The 18,368-nt window shown below is 48.8% G+C and overlaps 1 protein-coding gene across 50 annotated transcripts in view; it reads right to left on the bottom strand.

Moving 5' to 3' along the window:
- Nucleotides 1–18,368, bottom strand: part of NPHP4 (nephrocystin 4) — a 137,181-nt gene that overhangs the window by 84,749 nt on the left and 34,064 nt on the right. For 43 of the 50 annotated variants that reach the window (XR_013408751.1, XR_013408746.1, XR_013408728.1 and 40 more), the window contains 3 exons: nucleotides 11,443–11,579; nucleotides 6,970–7,151; nucleotides 5,988–6,114 (listed from right to left, as the gene is read on the bottom strand). Coding sequence is in view for 42 of the 50 variants with exons in the window: in XM_077976498.1 (XP_077832624.1) it covers nucleotides 5,988–6,114; nucleotides 6,970–7,151; nucleotides 11,443–11,579 (446 nt within the window). In the remaining 8 variants the exon portion in view is untranslated. The remainder of the gene's footprint in view (nucleotides 1–5,987; nucleotides 6,115–6,969; nucleotides 7,152–11,442; nucleotides 11,580–18,368) is intronic. The other 7 variants (XM_077976709.1, XM_077976741.1, XM_077976733.1 and 4 more) reach the window with 1 other exon arrangement.

Below are 18,368 nucleotides of genomic sequence, written 5' to 3'. Positions count from 1 at the left end.
TTATCACAGATAAAGAGCAAATATCCTTAATATACAAAGAACTTTTAACATGTGATGAAAAACACAAAAACTCTATAGAAAAATGGGCAAAATAAGTTAGAGATGAGGATGAATCTGAAGCATCTTGTGAAGCCAGAAAGTACTCAAACACCAAACAGGACGGAGGATGCCACAGGACACAGGGACCAGCCTCAAGGACTCCATCTGGCCAAATCTGGGACAATCTGAGTACCAAAATAATGAGGAGCAGTGACTTTAAAAACAGGGATCCCTGAGTCCACACCCATGTGCGCTTGATGGACGAGTCAACCATCTGCCCACCAGTGAGGAGAGGAGGGGCCCTGTGGACGGGAGGTGCCCTGCCAGCTGCAGGCCTGTGGGAAGCCTGGGCTGGGGCTCCTCCTCCTGCAGGAAGCATAGACGACGCCAACCCCAAGGGAGACAATCGGATGAGCAGCAGATACACACGTAGTCTCAGAGACTCCCCACAGATCACTTATTAGCTGCAAGGAGGAAAAAAGGGAACTCTACAGTGGAGATATCACCAAAGATCACCACAACCAACCTTGCCCAGGAAGGACATATGCGCTTCTGGATGTGGGACCCAAGGACAGCCCCTCGCTCACATGGACCACTGCTGGGAAGGCACAACCTGACTCCAACTATGAGGAAGCATCAGATGAACCCAAGGCACGTTCGCGTTAAAATTTTTTTAAAGGGAAACTAGGCCATGCACGGTGGCTCATGCCTGTAATCCCAGCACTTTGGGAGGCCAAGGCGGGCGGATCACAAGGTCAGGATATCGAGACTATCCTGGCTAACACAGTGAAACCCAGTCTCTACTAAAAATACAAAACCTTAGCCGGGCGTGGTGGCAGGCGCCTACCACCACACCCAGCTAAGGTTTTATATTTTTAGTAGAGACTGGGTTTCCAGCTACTAGGGAGGCTGAGGCAGGAGAATCACATGAACCCAGGAGGCGGAGCTTGCAGTGAGCCGAGGTCACGCCACTGCACTCCAGACTGGGGGACAGAGCAAGACTCCGTCTCAAAAAAAAAAAAAAGAAGGGAGACCAAAGTATTAAAAATAAAATCATAAATGACCAAAAAAAAAAAAAAAGCTGAGGAACTGTTCCAGACTTAAGAAGGCCAAAGAAACACAGAAACCAGACACAAGACAGGATCCTGAACTGGACACAGTACTGGAGGAAAGGCCATCAAGGACACGCATGGATCAGTTCAACAGACCTGGAACCTGGAACACGGGCCATTGATTTTGTTCCAAGAATATGAGTTAAAACATAAACAATAAATCAGTCAGATCTTCACCCCTTAGAGATTTGGGGAGAGGGTTATTTTGTCATGTGACCCACAGAAAAGGACTGTATTCACCCCCAGAGGCCCAGGAGGATGCCCGCTTATTCAGACATGAAATGCAGCCAAGACACTGGATCTGGTGATTTTTGCAGGTTTGCCCCTGTTGCATTTCATGCTCAAGTTATAGGAGTTTGCTCCATCACTCATTCAGTCACCAAACATTTCCGGAGCCCACACTTGCATGCATACAGCATTTCAAAAGAGGTAGTGCTGTGGCAGTCCAATGAGGCTGCACTGTCCCCAGGATCCTGTGAAGAAAGTGGTCTGGGCAGGAGGGACTACTTCTTTGGTAGTTCTTTAGCTTCTTCACAGCTAACCCAAACATAAATTACAGGGAAAAGTTTCTAGATACTTTGGTTACTAAAAAATGCAAAAATTTAATAGCAGATTAAAATCAACGAGTGTGTCTTCATGAAACTTTTGTTCCTAGTTTGTTTCCACTGACCACAAAATACTCAGGACCAAAAGAATGCATGCAGACTCTGGTGCCTGGGTGTGTCTTGAACACAGTATTTGTCCCATGTTCTCATCAGCCCAGGTGGCCTCCTCCTTCTTGTCCGTGTGTACCATTTACAGATGAATCCTTCCACAAAGGGCCCCTGGACACCATGGCTTTTGCCTCCTGATCTGATGCATGAGGCCAAGTGAAGAAACTGCCAAAAGCATTTTGGTTCTCCCAGCATTAGGAGTGTGTGATGAAGGCAGCAGGGCCACAGGGAGAGCAGATCCTCCGGTGAAAGGCATCATGAGGAAGCCACTGCCAGGGAACAACGGACAGGCCGCGTGGCTCATGCAGGAAGACGTCTGTCACAAGTCACTTTCCAGGGAAAAGCGCACTGCTGGGGTTTGTCCGTTTCTGATGAAGTAAAATACTTAAAATATGTACACCCAGGCTGACTGGACGTTTGATGATACTGAGAAATGCAGTCAAGGTTAGGTGTGATGATGGTGCTCACAGTGACACTCCAGAGCCCTGTCTTTTGGAGAGACATGGCGAGCCATCTGTAGATGAAAGGATGCGATGTCTAGGATGTGCTCTCCAACAGCCCGGGTGGAACGGGACGGGAGAAAGAGATGAGACATGAGTGGTAAATCGGGGGTTGGAGGTGGGTGCAGGGAGCGCACCACATGCTTCTCCACCGTTAGCTTTGAAATTTCCCATAATAAAAAAGTTTTTTAAAAAAACGAAATGTGCATGCCAAAAGGTTTACAGATGGAATAAAATGATGCCTGGAATTTGTTTCAGAATAATTCAGAACGGGCTGTGGGAGAGTATACAGAAGCAGCAGATTGTTGTCCAGGAAGCTGGCAGCCGGGGAAGCTCCGTGGGGCTCATCGTACCAGCCAGCCTGTTCTCAGCTGTGCTTGCAGCTTCCACCGCGCAGGGTCCTCACCAAAGACAAGGAGGAGGACGCTGCAGCCGGTATGCATGACCACACTGAAAAAATCCCCACCCAGCTGAAGACGGCTGCTCCAGGAGACGCTGCTGCAGACGGGGTGGCTGAGGTGGGAGGGCCCTGCCATGGCCCGCCCTGGGCCTTCGGAGGGGCACGCTGGGTTCCTCTACCATGGCCACCGTCACACAGACGGCCCCGCCATTGTGCCTTTCTCCTCTCATGTCCTGCTCAATTCCAGTTTCATCCGCTGGATGCTTAACCCACTTTCAGTGGTTCTGTACAGCAAGCAATTTGTATGGAAGGTCATTTCACACACTGCAATGTTTCCATTCCAGATTTCACCCAGGAAAGTGCGCTTGATGACAGTAAAATGGAATCCAGTATTCCCAGTTACAATCCACCAGCACATCAGAAAGTACTGACGACTGGCCAGGTGCGGTGGCTCATGCCTAGAATCCCAGCACTTTGGGAGGCCAAGGAGGGCAGATCACTTGAGGTCAGGAGTCCGAGACCTGCCTGGCCAACATGGGAAAACCCCATCTCTACTAAAAATACAAAAAGTAGCCGGGCGTGGTGGGTGCCTGTAATCCCAGCTACTCAGGAGACTGAGGCAGGAGAATCGCTTAAACCCGGGAGGCAGAGCTTGCAGTGAGCCGAGAGTGCGCCACTGGGGGGCGAGACAGTGAGACTCTGTCTTGGGAAGCGAAGGGGAGGGGAGGTGACAGGATGGGAGGGGAGAGGAGGGGAGGGGAGGGGAGGGGTGGGGAGGGGAGGGGGGGGAGTGGGGAGGGGTGGGGAGGGGAGTGGGGAGGGGTGGGGAGGGGAGTGGGGAGGGGAAGGAGTGATTTCACAACCTCACCCGCACCCCAGATGCCCGTGCAGCGGCCACCATCGAAACCATCTGTTGTCAGGAATTTCAGATGAGGGTTAAAAAGGAATAAAGTGTCACTAAGACATCTTGGTTTTGGCATACAGATGTCATAATCACAAGTACATTACAATTAATATTCTCTAGAAGACACTGAGAGTGAGGCGCCAGGCCCCCTGCTCCTCCCCACCTCCCCTCACAGCCCCTAGGCACCACACACCAGCCATCAGGCTCAGGCCGTTTCTCCTCCACCCACTCCCCAGCCTGGGCAGCCCCATCCCTCTCCATGAGCCACACCCACCCCAGAGGCCCCTCCCACCCAAGGGTATTCACAAACAGCTGCATTTTAGCTGAAATTTCTGGTCATAAGTAAAAGCAGAACTGGAACAGTTTCATTAAATGACTGTGACTGCGTCAGGCCACAGAACACTTGGCACCTCTGGATTTCTGCACCTAATTAGGACTCGGAATCATAGGGACCAGAGGAGTGGACACTGGCAAGGTCAGCTCGCCGCTGCCAGAAGAGATTAGAAACATCAAATGGCAGCTGTACCCCGACGCCCTGCTCTCCCGCCTGAGGCACACCCCAAGACCGTCCTCAGCACCTCATGCTCCTTCACAGGCTGTTCCCGAAAGAGCTGCCCAGTCGCAATGGCAGGCCGCATCGCCATGGACGATGTCTTGTCAGCCGTTTTTTGGTTTCTAATTTACTTGTTAAAATGATACAGAAGGGCCGGGCGCGGTGGCTCACACCTGTAATCCCAGTACTTTGGGAGGCCAAGGCAGGTGAATCATGAGGTCAGGAGATGGAGACCATCCTGGCTAACACGGTGAAACCCCGTCTCTACTAAAAAATACAAAAAATTAGCCAGGCGTGGTGGCGAGTGCCTGTAGTCCCAGCTACTCGGGAGGCTGAGGCAGGAGAATGGCGTGAACCCCGGAGGCGGAGCTTGCAGTGAGCCGAGAATGCCTGGGTGACACAGCAAGACTCTGTTTAAAAAAATAAAATAAAATTATACAGACGTACCCCTGATCTGCAGTTTCAGTGACCCTCAGTCAACCTTGGTCTGAAAATATTAAATAGAAAACTCCAGAAGAAAACAATCCCTAAGTCCTAAATTGCATGCCCCTCTGAGCAGTGTCCCACCCGGGGCATGAATCATCCCTCCGTCCTCCGTATCCACACTGTAGACACCAACCGCCCACTGCAGTTGAGAGGCAGAGGAAGAGACAGAGACTACATTCACTTTTATTACCGTATATTATAATTGTTCTATTCTATTGTTATTGTTGTTAAATATCTTACTGTACCTAATTTACAAACTGTATCACAGATATGTATACGCAGGATAAAACCTAGTATGTACCGTGTAGGGGTCAGTATTACAGAGGTTTCAGGCACCCACCGGGCTCTTGGAACAAACGCCCTGTGGAAAAGGCGGAACTACAGTACTGGCTTTTTCAAACAGAAAACTAAATCTTAAGAACAGCAGGATTTGGGTTTTTCAAAGAATCTACATTAATATAAATGATGTCCACATATTTTCTTTCTTTCAACTGGACCTATAAATTCTTACTCTTAGTGTCCGACAGGTATATATAAAGTTCCCTATGAGAAACCATCTCTCACGTGTGCAAACTGAAGCTTTACCGCACTACTGTCATATAAAAATACACTAAAAATGGCCTCATTTTTCAAAATAATTACCGATTCAATCATCATGAATTCACACGATTATGATACATGAAACTTACTGACTTATATGCGTTACTCCCAGCCAGCAGAATGCACCTGCCATTTGTGAACCATCTATTTGGTCTTCGTCCAGTTTCCTGGTACACAACTCCTGAAACCCCCGGAGTCTCCGAAGTGCTATCTTTTGTGTGCTAATGAGGTGACCGTGGCTGGTAGCCCCTCGGTGGCTTCAGGATGGGGCTGCTCACAGCAAGACCAAGGCAGGGGGAGGGGAGTGACTGAAGGTTACATTGATCATCAATGGCCAGTGTTTAATCAATCATGTCTACGGAATGAAGTGTCCATCAAAACCCAAAAGGACTGGCTTCAGAGAGCTCTGGACAACTGAACCCACGGAGGTGCCCAGAGGGCGGAGCCCAGCAGGGCATGGGAGCTCCAACCCCTTCCCACATTCTTGGCCCTCTCCATCTCATCTGTATCCTTCGTAACATTTCTTACAATTAGCTGGTAAATGTCAGTAAAGTGATTTTCACTTATTATTTATAATAATCATGCCTCTTTTTAATGGAAAAAGCATTCATGCCCACTACATTTATCCTCAGCACAGAGTTCATCGCCAGAGGAACCTGAGTGCAAAAGGCTGTTCTTACATTGCCGTCCACTCCTGCAGGGCTGTTGAACACGTACTCCAGCTGGAAGATGACCGCAAACGCAGGGTGGCCGACCATCTCCGGGAGGCGGAGGCGGCTTCTCAAAACCAGAGCTTGACTCCCAGAGCTGGGTCAGAAACACAAACCGGGAGCGCATTAGAGCTCAGGCTCCCATCTTTCCTGCATCCACATCGACCACTGTCAGCAACAGCCAAGGGGACACCCTGGGGGACACAGGGGTGCTGCTGCCACAGCAAGTCTACCATGTAACACTGCATGCTCTTCCCAAATGATCTGGGAATTCCCCCAAACCATTGCTTTTTTTTTTTTTTTTTTTTTTTTTTTTTAAGAGATGAGGGTCTCACTATGCTGCCATGACTGGTCTCAAACTCCTGAGCTCAAGCAATCCTCCTGCCTCGGCTTCTCACTGCTCTTTCAACGCCTTTCCAAATTACCAAAGCTTGATACGGCCTGATATGGCCAAGTTACCAGGAAATGCCATAGAGGATGGAGGCTCCTTCTTCAAGGCTGGCCTACGGCAGAGGACACCTGGCCTCTGCCTGGCACCATAAGAGAGGAGAGGCATGACGCCCTGCAGTGATGTCTGCGACACCTGATTTGGGAAGCACTGGATTAAACAGAGCAGCAGGTCTTGCTGCCCCCTGATTCTCCGTCCTATGAGAAACTAATCACAGGGCACATCTAGAAGGCAGCATGCAAGGCCTCCTCAGACCCTCAGCAGCCGCAGCTGGAAGCATCCATAATGCTAACCCCCAAATTGTCAGAGCACAAACGGAAAAAAAAGGGGGGGCTTTTTCCGAACTTCCAACTCCAAGGTTGGTTCCTAATGGGCACAACTTAGCAAGAGGAAAGAAACATAAGGAAGAACTCCCCCGTGGATGAGTCCACACCTGACATGCACAAATTTCATTGTGATCCCTTGTACATCCCCACCCATCCCTGGGGACCCAGGGGACAATACCTGGTCTTGGAAGAGGAGACCACTTTCCTGCTGAAGCTGGCTGAGCGCGTCAAGGCCACATCCATCTCAGGCACCAGTACAACGACCTGCGGCCTCTGCACGAAGCCCAGACCGTTGTGCACGCCCACACGCAGGCGCCGTTCCAGGATCTCCAGGCCACCACCGTCCAGTGGGCCACATCCCTGGAAGAGGCACAGGCAGAAGGAATGAGCCCCGGCACAGACAGGAAGAGGGAGCTCGCCAGAAGTCCCTGGGGGAGGCGAGCAGAGAGAAGAAACTGGAGCAGAAGCTGCAGATAACTGCAGATCAGATGGTGCCTAGTCAAGATGAGTGCAAGCAAATGACAGACACAGCACCCAATCCCAGCCACTGGCCTTGGGGCACTGCCCAGGGAGTTTTGGCATTTCCGACACAGCATGATCCTCTCAGCACAATGCACACCCTCGGATGCCTCGATCCCCAAACCCTGACACTAGCTTTCCAAGGTTGAGTTGACCATTCTCAAGATGCAGCAAACTCGTATTTGGCTCCTTCAAGACTCCTCCAAGGTCCCATAGCCCACTTTCCCAGAGTCCCCTTTCCCAGAGGCTGCTTCCTGGGGCCCAATTCCCTGGACGATGATGGAAAGGTGCTCAGAGGCAGAACTCATCACATTTCAACTCTACCGAGAGACCTGACTCTTGGTTGGTGTACAAAGGGAAACATGCTTAGGCACTAAGTCATAAACCAATAAAAACAGAATCTGCCCCAAAGTGGTCACTCGATATTAAAGTGTTTCATTTTAACAAAAATGTACAGGCACTCTAACAAATGAACAAGGACATTCCCCCAGCTATTAGTGTTTATTAAATTATGTGATCTTTGCAAAATGATCCCCAAATTGTCAAGTTTTCTTTACTGTCCATTAATCAAGTGGAACAGACCTAAATTCAGCCTTTGGATAATGAAAATAAAACTATGCAGATAACTGAGTATCTGCCAGTTGGACTGGAACAAAAATACAAAGACAGTAAAAATACATAATAAAGTGATTTTAATGGGACTGTATAAAATTCAACAATGATAATCCTAAAACATCTCTACCCTCACACAATCTGCCCTGAAAAGCGAGAAAACAGCAGGAACTACACCAAGGAAACTGATGTTGCTGTTTCAATCCTATTCTCTGCTTTGTGTGTACATAAGGCCATATTATGTGGAACTGCATTTTCAAGAATGGGTAGGGAGCAAGTAAGTCCAGCTCATTCACACACACACGTGCGCGCGCGCACACACACACACAATAACTTGCTAACTTAATAGACTACTAGGATGAGCACCTGAATCATTCATTCTCACAACTAAATATTACAGCCCTACTATGTGCCAAACCCCGTTCATGCACATCACGTGTCATGGTAAACAAAACAAAGTCCCTGTCCTGGTAAACAAACACTCACAGCAAGAGACCAACAATAACAGAGAAGAAGCCCAGCTGCTTCCAGGAAGGGCTGAGCGCCCAGGAGGAACGCGGGGTGATGGCTGGAGACACGGTGGCAAGGGCGGGGAACAGCACCCCTGCAGGACAGTCAGGGGACCCCGTCCAGACCTGAAGCCTGAGGGGAAACATGCAGAGATGTGCAGGAAGAACATTCAGGAAAGTCTGCTACATGCTCCAGGACCCATGCAGGGACAAACATGAGTCCGAGGTCACCCAGGCGGAGGCAGGCCTGAGTCCAGGACTCCAAAACAGGCCCAGGAAGTAGCACACAGTGAAATAGGGAAACCCGCAAAGACCAATCCATGCCCAGGAGGCATCACGCAGTGAGGCAGGGGAAACCCGCAGAGACCACACCACATGCCCCCCAGAGGGTCAGTCCAGGTGTCAGTCCAAGCGCAATGAGAAGCCAGCAGCAGGTTTTCAACACAAGAAAAATGGCCGAATTTATGTTTTTATACTTAATCTTACCCAAAAGGCCGAGAAGTGATGAATTTATGTTTTTAAAAGACCTCTTTGACTACTGAGTGAAAAAAAATGTTCTCTGGGACTTTTAAGTGAACATGACAGGGACACTTCCTCAGAGAATTTCCTTCCCCCAGTACCTAAGGAGCAAAATATACCACCAGTTAAGGACAGTGGCACAACAGAATGCACCGGCCTTCAGGAGCTGGTGCCAAGGCAGGACCCAAGCCTTGAAGCTCAAAGGGAGGAAGGCAAGCACCGTGCCCATCTCTGCCTCCACCCCCAGGAGCTACGGCTGAGTTGGCAAAATCCTGGGAATTCCACCAAACCCTCATGGTAAAGGACTCATTCACAGCTCCAGGTAAGGGATCTTTAAAGCCACATCCTTTGTCCTGGAACCTGGAGTCCCCTACCTCTCTGACTCTGGACTTGGCCAGCAACCTGCTTTGGCCAATGGGAGAGTAACACATTTAATCCAAACAGAGGTTTGAAAATGTCTACGCATTTCCAACTCCTCTCTTAAACATCTGCCTCCATGAGAGCAAGCCCAGACTGGCTGCCACAGGAGAGGCGACAGGGAGCCACCGCACCCCAACCAAGGTCATCCTAGACCAGCAGACCCCAGCAGACCAGCCAGCTCATTGCAGGCCCATGAGGATTTTCCAAAAAAGTCCCTTTTACTTCCTGCTCGAGATTCTACTAAAAGTCAGGATATACATGGAAGAATGCTCAGCCCCAACCTTAAAATAGCCCAAAAGTCCATCAGTGGTAGAATGGATTCATAAATCCTGGTGCCCTCACATGGACAACCATCCAGCAAAGAAAGTGAGCAAATGGAGCCACAGTCACTGCAGACTGCCTCTCACGGGAGCAGAGTCTTGAGCAAAAGCAGCAAAACAATACAGAAGAAAAAAGTACAACTTCATTTAAAGATAGGTCAAAAGCAGGCAAGCCTCTAGTGTTTAGAGATGCCTGGAGAGGCAGTAAAACCAGAACAGAAAGCCAAGACGTGATTCGCACAAACGCCCTAGGGAATGGGCGGGGAGGAAGGTGCAGCCAGGATGAGACCAGAGAGGCTCTGAGGGTGCCTCTGTGGGTGCCGGGCCCGAGGCCTCCCCCTGCTGTCCTTCCTCACGTCGCGCAGTCACGCAATCGCATTCTGCGCACTGCTGTGGGACTCATCATGAAAGGGGTGCGACATGAAGAGGACTCGACGCAATAGCAAGATGTTACCCCACCAGTCTCGTGGTTCTCTGCAATTAAAGTTTCTTTCTCTTCGTTTCTGAAGTCGAAAGTGAAGACTCTCTCTCGTTCTAGGAGGGGGAACAAGGAGTGGTTTGCCCACAACCCAGGTCTAAGGGCCCCTCCTTCCAGAGCTGAGAGCAGCCAGGGCTGACCCCTCTTCTCCCCACTCCATCTGGTGACCATCAGCGAAGGTGCGGGCAAGTGGGCTGAGCCCAGCAGAACCAGGCAATCTCCGTCCCACATGCCTGCTCCCACTGCTGCTGGAGACAGAAGAGTCAGGGCGGTATTTGTGACAGTTCATCAGGTCCAATTTTTCCAGACCAAGGACAGATTATCGCCTAGAAAACATAAGCAATCCCCAAACCTGCAAAGGCTTTTCCAAGTCTTGTCTGGCATACAAACAAGCTTCTACACAGAAAATCCAAGAGAATTTTTGCTGTCAGAGGTGACGGGAGCTCTAGAAACAACCTCCCTGGCCCTGGTGTTTTACAGTTTGCAAGCCAGGGCATCGCTGGGACGGGGCCGGAGAGGAAACCCCAGTGGATGCTGCGCACTAGGCAGGCTGAGCTCCACACACCTGCAAGACGCAGACATCCCTCCCGGGGGCCACAGGCAAACAGGCTCGACAGCCGCTGCCTAACAGACGGGCAACCCCTCCAGACACCGTGCCAGGGCACCTGGACAAACCCACCACTGAAAAGCAACAGACAGGAACGGCAGGGAGTGTGAACAGGCGCTCAGAGACCAGAACGCAATGACGTGTGACACGGGCAGGCTGAGGGGACGGTGAGGCTGGAGGTGCCTTCCCAGGGGCCCAAGGTGGGTGAGATGACTGAAGGCTTCCAGCCACCTCTGGAAATGAACCCCACATCCCCACCGACATCCTCTGAACATGGGAAGGGTTCTATGGGTTTCCCTACGCCCATCTGGTGACTTAGTTTACTTTAAACGAGGACTACTTCATGATCTACCAGAATTAATGTTAATTAACACCTCAGGTCAACTGCACCTTCGTCACTGTTCAAGTTAAAACGACGACTGGAGGCCCTGGGGGGGCCTTGGCTGTGGAAGAAAGGGGTCCCCCTAAAGGTCCAATTCAGCTCCAAAAAGTGGGGAAAAGACAGAACCACGTCACTTTATGGCCACAAGGCCCTCCTCAGCAACATCAGATGTGGGTTCTCCCCTGCCCTACCCACCCCTGCCCTGCCCCACCTCCTCCCTGCCCTACCCGGGCCCCACCCCTGCCTGGCCCCACCCTGCCCCCCATTATGCTTCTGACTCCACACCTCCTGGAAGTAGTCCTGGACGTGGAGCTCCAGCAGCTCTTCCTCAAACTTCTCGAGGGAGGGGTACAGGGTGAAGAATAAGTCGTCCAAGTGCCCCGTGATGGGCTTCTGGAGGCGAGGCTTTCGGAGAGCGTCGCCTGAAACAGCGAGGGTGCGAAAAGGATCATCCCTGGGAATAAAACCCACTGGCAGCCACCAAGGGTCCCCACCCACCCCAGCCTCAGCCGGGGCCTGCAGCAAGGAAGGATGCTCGGGACCCCCAGACAGAGCACAAGGCCCAAGCCAAGCCCCCACAACAATTAAGCAAATGCAGATTTCATTGGCAGTCCAAATTCTACTCCAAACCTCCTCCAGGAACAGTTTTTTGTGTTTTGGTTTTGTTTTTTGTTTTTTGTTTTTTTTGAGACAGAGTCTTGCTCTGTCGCCCAGGCTGGAGTGCAGTGGCGCAATCTTGGCTCACGGCAACCTCCGCCTCCCAGGTTCAAGCCATTCTTCTGCCTCAGCCTCCTGAGTAGCTGGGACTACAGACACCTGCCACCATGCCCAGCTAATTTTTGTATTTTTAGTAGAGACAGGGTTTCACTATATTGGCCAGACTGGTCTCGAATTCCTGACCTTATGATCCGCCCACCTCAGCCTCCCAAAGCGCTGAGATTACAGGCGTGAGCCACTGTACCCGGCCCAGGAACAGTTTTTATAATTCGACAACTCAAAGAACACAGATTGGAGGAGGCAAAGTGACATGTGCAGCCCTGCAGCCTGCTGCCCTGCATGGCTTCCTTCCTCTCTCTCCAGCAGGAACGCGGCCAGCCACACCGCTCCTTACTTTACTGCGTTACCTTGAACCATCTGCAAACACTGAGGAGGCATGAGCCTGTCAAGGCAACCAGCAAAATACAGCCTGAACAGCACCACAAGAAAAGGGTCCCATCCAGGGGACAGTGGCCCCAGGGACCCAGCTCAGGGTCCGGTGCAGAGCAGGCCCATGAAAAACCTTGGCTGAGAGAGGGAAGGACCCAGGGCTGCCTGGGGAGCCTTCTCCACTGGCTCTAGAGCAAAGGCTCACCCAGGAGGAGGAAGGAGCCAACCGCTTCCCAATCTACACACACTCGTGGACTCTGCCCCTTCTTTCCCCACCACTAGCATCTTCTTCTGGTCCTAGCTCCATCTCTTCCTATATTTAATGATCTTTTACTTATGTAGATACGTAGATTTTTAAAAGCTAATTCCAAAGTTGAAAAACAAAAAGAAAACACCAAGGTAACACCCAATGCTGATGAAACTGCTGTCAACAGAACACTCTCCTATCCTGCGGAAGGTTATGGGTCAGTATCGCCTTTGCCTTCCAGTACGTCAAAAGCTTTAAAATATCACTTTCTGCCCCAGTAATTCTACTATTTGAACCTATTCAGAGAAAATAATCAAACACAGAAGCAAGGATTTATGTGCAAGAATATTCACTGAAACTTTACTATGATAGAGAAAAATCGAAACCAAATGTTCAATAGGCGAATGTTCATTAAACTATTATTCACTCATGCTGAGTAAGAACAAAAAATCACACTGTCAAAGATTATTTAATAAACTGAGAAATAATCATAATAAAAGTGAAAAGAATAGTAACATATAAAACTATATTATTCCATTTGATAGCAATGGTATCTAAAAGTATGTGCACTTACATGTATACATGTGTATCTGCAGGCAGTAATTGTAGATTATTTTCTTTATAGTTTTCTATATTGTCCCCATCATAAACTCACATTAGGTTTGTCCAATGGAACAGAATAGATTCCAGAAATAAATTTATGCACCTACAGCCAACTGACTTTTAAAGAGGTGCCAAGAACACACACTGGGGAAAAGACAGTCTCTTCAATAAATGGTGCTGGACAAACTGGACACCCACATGCAGAAGAATGAGATGAGATGCCCTACCTGTCACCATTTGTAAAAGTCAACTCAAAATAGATTGAAGACTTAAATGTAAAACCTGAAACTATGAAAATACTAGAAGAAAACGGAAGAAGTGCTTCATAATACTGGGCTGAGTAAGGATTTTTAAAGTAACATTGGGCTGTGTAAGGATTTTTTTTTTAATAAAACTGTAAAAGCACAGGCAACAAAAGCAAAAAGAAACCAATGGATTATATCAAAATAAAAAGGTCTTACACAACAAAGGAAACAATTAACCAAGTGAAGAGATAACCTGCACAATGGGAGAAAATATTTGTAAACTATATATCTAACAAGGGGTTAATATCCAGAATACATAAGGAATTTAAGCAACTCAACAGCACACATACAAAAAAAAAAAACTAATAGCTTCGTTTTAAAATGGACAAAGGGCCTTAATAGACATTTCTCAAAAGAAGACATTCAAATAGCCTGCAGGCACATGAAACAATGCTCAGCCTCACTAGTCATCAGGGAAATGAAAATTAAAACCACAATGAGATACCACTTCACTTCGGTGAGAATGGCCACTATCAAAAAGATAAAATAAGTGTTGGTGAGGATGTGGACAAAAGGGAACACCTATACACTGTGGGTGGGATTGTCAATTAGAACAGCCACTATGGAAAACTAGACAGAGGTTCCTCAAAAAGTTGAAAATAGAATTCCCATATAATCCAGCAACCCTACTACTGAGTATACAATATCCAAAGGAAATGAAATCAGTATGTCAAAGAGATATCGCCACTCCCATGTTTATTGCAGCACCATTCACAAGAGTGGAGACACAGAATCAACCTAAGTGTTCATCAATGGATGAATGCAGAAAGAGAAGTAGTGTATCTACACAATGGAGTACTTACACAGCCACGAAAAAGAATGAAGTCCTGTAGCTTGCGACAACACAACACGGATGGACCTAGCAGACATCAAGGTTAAGTGGAATAAGCCAAGCACAGAAAGACAAATGCCACATGATCTCACTCATATGTGGCAGCTCAAAAAAAAAGAGTTGGTACCATAGAAGCAGAGCACAGAACAGTGGTTACCAGAGACTGAGGAGGGGAGGGAGAGGTTGTCAAGGGGTCATGGTACAAGTTATAATCTAAATTCTGCTGTTCTTGCACAGCAGGGTAATGATGGTTACCAGTAAGTTACCGTAAAATACAAAAGAGCTAGAAGAGCAGCTAGAAGAGCAGCTTCTGAACGTCCTGACCACACAGAAATGATGAGTGTGGGAGATCACAATCACGCTAGTACTCTCATTTGATCACTCTACAACACATACGTGTACTGAAACATCAAACTGTTCCCCACAAATATATACAATTACAGTGCGCCAAGAAAAATTTTAATAGAACGTTTCAAAAAGCTGGGGTGGGGGGATGACATAAACTAAAATAACAGAGGACAAAGGCCATTTACCAGACCAACTTCCTTTAGGAAGGATCACTTGTGTGCCATGGGTGCCCCATCTCAAGAGGCGGCAACTCAGTGGAGGGATCAGGGTCACTCGGCATCTGGGAGGGGGCAGAAGTCGGTGCTCCTGGAAGTGGTCCAGGCTGGGAAGGAAGCAGGTTCTGTGTGGCCACCCCATGACCAAGGTGCACACGCACCCCCAGGCCCAACGGCCATTCCAATAGTTGTGACTCTGGTCTGCACAGAGAGCTGAAGATGCAAGTCCCATGTACGGGAAGTCATTAGGGGAGGAAAGATGGGTTCCTGCCAGGACAGCCAGACTGAGAAGCTACATCTGCAGTGAGTAGAACTTTCCAGATCCTGGAGGGCCCAGAGAAGCCAGACAAGCCTGGGTATCCTCATTCAGTTGGCTTGGCAGGCCATGTCTTGCAAGCATCATGGGCTCTGGAGTAAAGCACGTAAGCCCAAGCCTGGCTCAGCCACCAAGTTACTCTGTGACCTTCAAGATGCCAGGCCTGGACAAAAACACAGCTGGGCCTGGTGCTGAATGCTGCCTTCGCACATCTGAAGGGCTAGCAAAGGGCAAACAGATCAGACCTCCCAGGACGCTCTACTGTAGGAGGCTTGGATCTGGGCTGAATTTAAGACACAACTTTCATGATGAAGACGCTAGTGCTTTACCAATCCACCTCATTTTCTCCCCAAATACATCTTTATGAGCAGGCCCTATTATTGTGCCCATTTTATAAAGAAAAAAAAAAGGAAGAATTGGAGAGGCTGGGAAACCTGCCCCGAGCTCACATCGTGGCTAGACGTGGAACACACACCCGCCACAGGTCTGTCAGCCTCCAGCACAACCCAACAAGCATCCTTTCACTATCTGAAAGCATTCATTCTTTCACTCACTCATTCAATTAACCAACCAACAGCAGCAACCAAGACAGACACGAACCCCACCACGGCAGAAGTGACCCCCACAGCAGCGGAGGCGTTCTGCCCTTCACGCTCTGTAGCTTGGCCTACCGTTAATTTATCTGCTGCCAAGTCTCTGGCTAGGAATGGAATTCCCCATAACAGCATTGACCCTATGGAAAAACACACCCCCACTCTACAACAATCCATTTTATTCTGGGACCCCCACAAGCACACTACAGAGAAAATAGGGGTTGCCAGCAAATGCTTCACAAGCAAGAACCCCCTTCCCACTGACATCCATTGGAGAGCCCCCGAGATTCCCCTAGGCCCTAACAGACTCCCACAGACCACAGCCTCCCAGGGACATAGCTCTTCTGCTAAGGATATTTAATTCACCAGAATGCACCTCAAAAAATAAGAACACTCTAATAGCGGCAGTAGAATGAAAACTAAATTTAGGAATGATTTAAGTAGGAATGAAAATGACTTTGAGCTAGTCCAGGTTTATTCTAAAACACCTTCTATTGCCTTTGGTGACTGTGGTTAGATTTGAGGTCTGCCACTACCAAAATCCATTCAAGACAGATTGATGACCTATCTCCTAAGAGTGCAAAGGAACATCCTCAGCACCCAGCCCAGGGCCTGCTTCACAGTGTCTACTCAATCAATATTTGTTAAATAAATCAATGAATAAATGAACGAATTAGTGAATACATAAAAAGTATGCACCAAGTTATGAACAGTGATTTTCTCCACGGAGTTAGACTAGAAGGGAAGACTTTCAGTTTTCACTAAATGTATTGAATACACATGAACTTTGTGGTTTTAAAATGGTATTTAGCATTGTATAAAAGGGGCACACAAGAGACAAGCTATGTTGGCACTGCACAGGAACAGCTGTCAGAAACCAGCCTCAAGACCAGGCACAGTGGCACATGTCTGTAATCCCAGCACTTTAGGGGGCCAAGGTGGGTGGATTCCTTGATGTTTGAGCTCAGGAGTTCGAGACCAGCCTGGGCAACATGGAGAAGCCCTGTCTCTACAAAACATACAAAAATTAGCTGGAGGCCAGGCGCCATGCCTCATGCCTATAATCCCAGCACTTTGGGAGGCCGAGGTGGGTGGATCACCTGAGGTCAGGAGTTCAAGACCAGCCTGGCCAACGTGGTGAAACCCCATCTCTACTAAAAATACAAAAATTAGCCGGGCATGGTGGCTAACACGTGTAATCCCAGCTACTTGGGAGGCTGAGGGAGGAGGATCGCTTGAACCCGGAAGGCGGAGGCTGTAGTGAGCTGAGATTGTGCCACTGCACTCCTGCCTGGGCAACAGAGCAAGACTGTCTCAAAAAAAGAAAAAAGCCAGGCATGGTGGTGCACGTCTATAGTCCTTACTACTCAGGAGGCTGAGGTGGGAGAATGACTTGGGCGTGGGAGGCAGAGTTTGCAGTGAGCCAAGATTGTGCCACTGCACTCCAGCTTGAACAACAGAGTCAGACCCTGTCTCAAAAAAAAGAATTAGAGAAGAATCTGGCTGCCATTATAAAAATAATTTTAAAAGTTTAAGAAGTAAATAAAAAGAAAGTAGTCTCGGGGCCCACACGGCACTGGCACCCCAAACCCAACAGAAAGGCTGGGCAAATTGTGTTTCTCTCCTGAAACAACTCTGGGAGCGGGCGCGGGGGCGGCAGGGGTGTGGCAGGTGTTGCTGAGATACCTGTCCTTTCTCTCCAAAGGGCGCGTGCGGCCTTCACCTGGTGGAGTCGGTCAGTCCACCTCCCTCCCTCCCTGCACACCCATGTTCACAGCAGCCAGAAGGTGGAAGCAACTCAAGTGTTAAGTGCTGAAACAATCAGCAGAACATGGTCCATCCATAGACCGGAATATCATTCAGCCTTAAGATGAAAAAGAAGGAAACTGGGACACATGCTGTAACATGGATGAACCTTGAAAGCATTCCGCTCAGAACCTTGAAGACATTTCACTCTTAGGATGAACTAACAGAGCAATTCCCCTCTCTTCCTAAAGAATGCCGGCCACTGAAGGACAAGGACTGCATGATCCTGAGAGGTGAAACTGGCTGGGCTTCTGGGTCGGGTGGGGACTTGGAGAACTTTTCTGTCTAGCTAAAGGATTGTAAACACACCAATCAGCACTCTGTGTCTAGCTAAAGGTTTGTAAACACAGCAATCAGTGCTCTGTGTCTAGCTAATCCGGTGGGGACTTGGAGAACTTTTGTGTCTAGCGAAAGGATTGTAAATGCACCAATCAGCTCTCTGTCTCTAGCTAAAGGATTGTAAATGCACCAATCAGCACTCTGTAAAACAGACCAATCAGCAGTCTGTAAAATGGACCAATCAGCACTCTGTAAAACGGACTAATCAGCACTCTGTAAAATGGACCAATCAGCACTCTGTAAAATGGACCAATCAGCAGGATGTGAATGGGGCCAAATAAGGTAATAAAAGCAGGCCAACCGAGCCAGCAGTGGCAGGCTGTTCAGGTCCCCTTCCACGCTGTGGAAGGTTTGTTCTTTCGCTCTTCACAATAAATCTTGCTGCTGCTCACTCTTTGGGTTTACACTACCTTTATGAGCTGTAACACTCAACGCGAAGGTCTGCAGTTTCACTCCTGAAG

This window comes from Macaca mulatta, chromosome 1 (genome assembly GCF_049350105.2).
Source record: "Macaca mulatta isolate MMU2019108-1 chromosome 1, T2T-MMU8v2.0, whole genome shotgun sequence".
NCBI classification, from domain to species: Eukaryota; Metazoa; Chordata; class Mammalia; order Primates; family Cercopithecidae; genus Macaca; species Macaca mulatta.
This window is presented reverse-complemented; position numbering and strand designations above follow the sequence as displayed.